Source organism: Ovis canadensis, chromosome 1, assembly GCF_042477335.2.
Source record: "Ovis canadensis isolate MfBH-ARS-UI-01 breed Bighorn chromosome 1, ARS-UI_OviCan_v2, whole genome shotgun sequence".
Classification (NCBI taxonomy): Eukaryota; Metazoa; Chordata; class Mammalia; order Artiodactyla; family Bovidae; genus Ovis; species Ovis canadensis.
In genome coordinates this window covers 39,666,772-39,673,532 of record NC_091245.1, presented here as the reverse complement: position 1 = coordinate 39,673,532, position 6,761 = coordinate 39,666,772, and the positions used below count along the sequence as shown (strand labels likewise).

The window sequence follows — 6,761 nt, the reverse complement described above, 5'->3', positions numbered from 1 at the left end:
ATTGATACAGCAACTTGGATAATCTCAAAAGCATTATGCTGAATGAAAAAAATCCAGTCTCAGAAGGGTACCTAATACACGATCCCATATGACAGTCTCAAAAAGAGAAAACCATAGTGATGGAAAACAATCAGTGATTGCCAGGAACTGGGAGAATAGAGCTGGGAGGAGAGGAGGATGTGACAATAAGGGATAGTACAAGGGAGTTTCTGGTGCTGAAACTATCCTGTATCCTGACTGTGGTGGTGGTTAAATGAAGTTTTACATGTGCTAAATTAATAGACATGTATAACCTCACTCTTCCCCCCAAAAAAGGTCAAATTTATTGTATAGTAATTATTTTAATAAAGAATTAAAACTTTATATAAAAAAGCTATTAATTTTAAAACAGAAGTGCAAGACATGTAATAATTTCTTCTTGATTGAGGAAAGATTTAAGGGCTTCATGAAGAATGAAACATTTTTTAAAATGTGTGTTAAAGGCCCAGTGTGTAATATTTGTTCACAATCTATCTTCTCTGGTAGACTATCTAATGAGAGCAGGAACAAAGTCTAGCTTGTTCACCTCTGTATATGTAGTAAATAAAGCAATGCTCTATACATATTAGGCAATCAATAACTATATGACTGTGGACTTACTGCCTATGATATTACTAGGCAGAGATACAATACAGGAAATTCTAGGAAAAGTGAAAAACGTGAGAAAATGCCTGAAACTTCCTTCACCCTCCTCCCCCCGCCAACTTCTGAATCCCTCTTATCCTTTCAAGGTCGAAGTTCTAGCTCATTTCCCTAAATCTTCCAGCCACACTAATCTTTCTAACTTGTCCAAACTGGTTCTATCAAACATAATCTCATTTTAGTACAGCACTTCACAATATTTTAAAGTCTATGACTCATTTCCTTTAACAGTTATTAAAAGGTGCCTTTTCCCGTTATTTAATTTTAAAAATATTTTATTGCATGACTGAAAACAAATCAAAGCACTACTTGGCTTCAAACCACACTTCTTTCATTCCTTCAAGCCTCCAAGAGAATCTTATTGTCCTTCTCCCCTCAGATTGAGCATGTCTTCCCTTCCCTCTTCAGTTCCCATACCATACCTCACCACTAGTTTATGCTTAATGATCAGTGTATACTAATTTAAGATTTAATATTACTCTTAATAAGATAACATGTAATTCATTTCCTCAGCTCTTTCTTCTCCTGAAGACAGAGATCATGTCTACTACTTCTGTATTATAAATAATACGTGTGCTAGATACTTGCTAATTGTATTAATAAGTCCTTGTATACTGGTCACCAGTCTACTTGACTTCCAAAATTGTTACTGCTTTGCTAGGAAGAAAACAATTCTTTTTAAGAAGATAAATCCAAACAATTTTTGCAACAGATGTTTATAAAAGACACAGAGATATGTACTTTTTAGTAATACTGCATATTTATATCTGTAATTACCAAAAAGGTTACAATGCTGGTATTCTGTAACTGGCACTACTGTATTTATATTATATGCTGACACTAACCTCATATAGATAATTGAACTTAAGATGGCCTTGAATTTAAGGTAAATTGTAAAATAAAGAATAAGGTTAAGAATATGTATAAAATATTGAATGCTTACCAATTGTTTCTAAAAGAAATTTTAAAATACTATTTTAAAATTTGGGGGAATGTACCATACTTCTAACCACTTTATGTTGGTCTTCTTTTTAACATCTATGTATATCTTCAGAAATGTATTATGTATTTTTTTTTCCTCTTCATTTGTGAATCACACATCTTGGGATCACACGCTGCATACCAGTGTTCTAATCCACTTGAGTGAAATACTAATTTCATTATGTCTGGGGTGACTGTATAATTTGTTGTTCAAACTGGGTAACTTTGAACGATGAAAAGGAGGATATTAATAATTGTTATAATTACTCCTGCTGGGTGGTATAAACTAGAACTGTGGTAGGCACAGTGGGAAGTAGGGTCATCCTAGTCATTTCACTCCCATCTATAACCTCAATGCCTTCCATCCCCAATGAATAATTTTTTTAACTTGCCATCCAGGAACTTCATATCAACCCTTTGTGTTTCTCTGATGGGTGTACTCACTGATCTCATGTCCTTTACTTAAACTTTTCTACCCTTGCACCTTTGTTTACATTATTCCCTGTCGTTATCCCCATACCATTTCACCAATCTAGTCCCTGCACAAATTTTAAAGTAGAGTTTCTCTCTCCTATTTCCTGTAAAACTCCCCTACTTTAGTCTACTGGGATTACTTTCTCTTCTCTCTGAACTCCTAAGCACAGATTGATCACTTGACTTACACTTGTAAGCTTGTGTTGATAACATTTTAGGTTTAATTATCTGGTAACTCTCAGATGGATTTCAGATTCCCCAAAGACACCTTTCCTATCTTAAACTCCCTTTTGGTACTTCATTCTTTCTCACACTCTTATCTTGATAAGAAACTCTGGAGGTGATGTCAAAATGAAGGAAGGGATTCTACAGGCCAAAGATTACAAGAAGTAATCTCCACTGAGGTGGGTCCTGGTACATGGGTGGATCTGAGGTGACTGGAGAGATAGACAACGTGGCAAACTGCATGACTGCACCAACAGTTACTAAAAGGGGAGTTTGGGTGAACTGTCATAGAAAAGTGGGTCATGGAGAAGAGAATAAGTAGGCTGGGAACAAACCATGGGAAAACTTGGGAGGAATGCAGCTGTAGAATTCTGAATATTGCCTAGCCCTGGATATTTGCTATTTAAAATGTTCCACAGTCCAGAAGTACTCGTATCACCAAAAGCTTATTAGAAACACATATTCACAGGCTTTGTTCCACATCTTTGTATTAATGAGATCACTACACAATCCCTTTGGGATATACTGGCTTAGGATATCTGTTTGTCTTTGATGTAGATTTTATGGTTAAGTTGGGTCCTGGCACATGGGTGGATCTCCCTGAATTGACTGTTCAAGGATGACCCTCCAGATATCTAGTAATACAGGTGGGTTGATTAAATGCTGAAATCATTTTAATTCCCCATTGGTTCCTGAGTACTTCAAATGATGGTGTAGGTCTTGTACAGGAGGGAGGATATTAAAGAGTTGGGTGGAGAAAAACTGAAATAATCTAATTATGGATGAACCAGAGTTTACAAGTGTGTTCATGTTATTAGGATCTGTAAGATTTTGACCTCAAGTATATTCTTACTATTTTAAGTGCTTCAGGATAGGAAAACAGTTGACCATCCAGTTTTACTAAACACTTCCTTATGTACAAATATAAGATGCACTACTTGAAGAAGGTAGAATTGCACTGTGGGAAGAATTTAGGATACTTCTCTATACAAACTATCTCTCAAAGATGAAGAGGTTGGCCTGTATCAAAAATTAAATAAATTTTTGTTAAGAGTATTTCTGATTCTTTCTTTGTAAGCTTTTCAGTTCAGTTCAGTTGCTCAGTCGTGTCCGACTCTTTGTGACCCCATGAATTGCAGCACGCCAGGCCTCTCTGTCCATCACCATCTCCCGGAGTTCACTCAGACTCACGTCCATTGAGTCCGTGATGCCATCTAGCCATCTCATCCTGGGTCGTCCCCTTCTCCTCCTGCCCCCAATCCCTCCCAGCATCAGAGTCTTTTCCAATGAGTCAACTCTTCACATGAAGTGGCCAAAGTACTGGAGTTTCAGCTTTAGCATCATTCCTTCCAAAGAAATTCCAGGGTTGATTTCCTTCAGAATGGACTGGTTGGATCTCCTTGCAGTCCAAGGGACTCTCAAGAGTCTTCTCCAACAACACAGTTCAAACGCATCAATTCCTCAGCGCTCAGCCTTCTTCACAGACCAACTCTCACATCCATACATGACCACAGGAAAAACCATAGCCTTGACTAGATGGATGGTAGTCGGCAAAGTAATGTCTCTGCTTTTGAATATGCTATCTAGGTTGGTCATAACTTTTCTTCCAAGGAGTAAGCGTCTTTTAATTTCATGGCTGCAGTCACCATCTGCAGTGATTTTGGAGCCCAAAAACATAAAGTTTGACACTGTTTCTACTGTTTCCCCATCTATTTCCCATGAAGTGATGGGACCAGATGCCATGATCTTCGTTTTCTGAATGTTGAGCTTTAAGCCAACTTTTTCACTCTCCTCTTTCACTTTCATCAAGAGGCTTTTTAGCTCCTCTTCACTTTCTGCCATAAGGGTGGTGTCATCTGCATATCTGAGGTTATTGATATTTCTCCCGGCAATCTTGATTCCAGCTTGTGTTTCTTCCAGTCCAGCGTTTCTCATGATGTACTCTGCATATAAGTTAAATAAGCAGGGTGACAGAGAATGTATTTAATCAGAGTTGGAGCTACATATAGCCACTTACCCAACTTTTCCCTTTGTAGAATAGAAAACTTTGCTATCCAAATCTTTAAGTAAATTTGGTTACGTTTTTCTTGTTGCTTTCATTATTAAATTAGAAATGACATTTAACTAGTTAAAATTTAATTACTTAACAAAAAAAAATGAAGCCACCGGTTGAAAAAGACTAATGATAAATTTTTGATAAAACATTAGTTGTATTGAACTATAGGAAAAAAGCAACATAATAGAACATAGTAAAATTCAGTGTATGGTGTTAAACACATTGTTTTCACTACAGATATAACAAACTCAGAAACATGGAAACCTTTCGGCATTATTAATTTTACTCTTAAATAAATCTTTTCCCTTCCATGAGTTGATCTAACTAGTTTTCAGCACACTTTCTTTTTTCCAGTGATCCCTATACAATTTGTCATAGGATTTCTTAAATGAAAAAAAAAAGAGTAACTTTTTTTTAAAGTACAAATCAACAGGGTCAAATATCACAAATATATGCAGCTTATGAATTATTCATAAGGATTGAGAATGTCTATTCTTCTTCCTTAGATAATAATTAACCATAGTTAATATGTATACGCTTCAATCAAAACCCTTTACTCTTTAGATTTTTAGCAACCATTCCTAGTTCCTGGCCCCTAAATTGTGTCTCTGCATGAATCTCATCTACCTTCCCTAAATCAATTCTGTTATTTGCCTCTTTTTTATTCAAATCCTTATTTAGTTCTTATTTTTTCCAGAAAGTAAACTAGCCTGAGTAGCAAAGATAAGCTTTATAATCCCATGTAAAGCTAGCAGGGCTTTCTCTTTATGTCCTTATACTGTAATTTCATGAAGAAGGGAAAGAGCTGAAGATTTAGCATCCTGTTTACAAACCAGGAATAATTTTTTATCCATTCTCTAAAAAGAATGGGTGTATACGTATATGATACAATTGATTTCCCCAAAGCAATCTTAGAAGTCATAAAGGATTTAACCCACTGCTGAGAAACATTATCAGTCAGCTTCTGTCTCTGTATCTCTCTCTCTCTGGCATATGTGTATACTAATGAATAAGGAAATACTATGCTCACCCTCTGGTGGTCAAAACCAGAAATACATTTCCACTTTCCTGGATTATATCCAAAATATGATCAGTGTGGTGTATTAAGTTTCTGCTTCATATTTAACCTATACCAAAAATAGATCTTAAAAAAGGTCACTGGCTTAAAAAAATAGGTCACTACAAATGTAATGGAAAATCAATAAATTATTAAATATAGTAATTTAAGAATTACTTAGGGCAACATTTGATATTTAACACTAATTTGGCTTTAAAATATTGGAACTGTAGAATTTTGGAGTAGGAAGGAATTACAATGAGTTAAGAGAGGATGTGGAATTTGGGAGAAGGTACAGAAGTATGGTCAGAAAGAAGCTTGAAAAGGAATGGTCAGAAGTTGGAAGAAAATCTGGAGGGCAAGGTGTCAGAGAGATCAACTATGTCTTAACACTGGAAAGAAGACTTAAAAATATCCACTGGATTTAATAAGAAAGTTGCTGCTGATGTCCCTGGTGGAACAATCACTAGTAGAGAATGAATGGGAGTTAAGAAAGTGAATACAGACAATTCTTTCAAGTCATTTCCGCATGAAGGGGAGGACAGAATAATGATAGAGATAGATGGGGAATGAGAGCTTTCTTAGAGATGAAAAGTCGAGAACATGTATAAATAATAATGGGAAAGAAAGCCAATTTTGAGGAAGTGTTTGTAGATAAAATTCATCATGGAGAGCTTTAATGTAGATACTACGGAGATAGCCAGGGATGGGACTGACAGCAAAGGAGAGATGGGGGCACTTAGATGGTCTTTTTCATAAGTTGAATCCTTGTGATTTTAAAATTAAACAACATGCAAAGTTACCTCTAAAAATAACAGTCAATCTGTACAAAACTATCCTCAAAAAAGGCAGCACCTTTAAAGAAAACATTCTTACATGTTAATCAACAATATTTTGGTTGAATAAAGAATCACTATCAACCTGTGAGTCTGGTATTTCAGGACTTGAATCAAACTTTTCTGGATATTCTAGTACCAGAGTACTGAAGTAATCCTTTAAAAAAATCATTTACTTCCCAAAATGAAATAGTTACATTCATTAACTAGCTGATGCCCTTGGATTTTCATTCACTTGGAAGAAAGATTAACTTGAAACAAAATACCTTTCAACTGAGTAATTGAAGATGGAACCATAAGATAGCTGGATTTTTTCCCCCCTCTAATAAGAGTGAAAGGCTTGGTATGTCTAAGTGGTAACAGTGGTGGAAGATAATGTTTAAGAGCTCAGTATTCTTTCCTGGGCCTCCATATTCCAATGATACCTATCATACTGTTATAAAAAGTCTTT

The 6,761-nt window shown here is 35.7% G+C and overlaps 1 protein-coding gene across 2 annotated transcripts in view; it reads right to left on the bottom strand.

Moving 5' to 3' along the window:
- Positions 1–1,422: 1,422 nt before the first annotated feature.
- EFCAB7 (EF-hand calcium binding domain 7) overlaps positions 1,423–6,761 on the bottom strand; it is a 65,570-nt gene continuing 60,231 nt past the window's right edge. The window contains exon 14 of one of the 2 annotated variants that reach the window (XR_011257626.1): positions 1,423–4,304. Coding sequence is in view for 1 of the 2 variants with exons in the window: in XM_069593405.1 (XP_069449506.1) it covers positions 4,293–4,304 (12 nt within the window). In the remaining variant the exon portion in view is untranslated. The remainder of the gene's footprint in view (positions 4,305–6,761) is intronic. The other variant, XM_069593405.1, reaches the window with a different exon arrangement.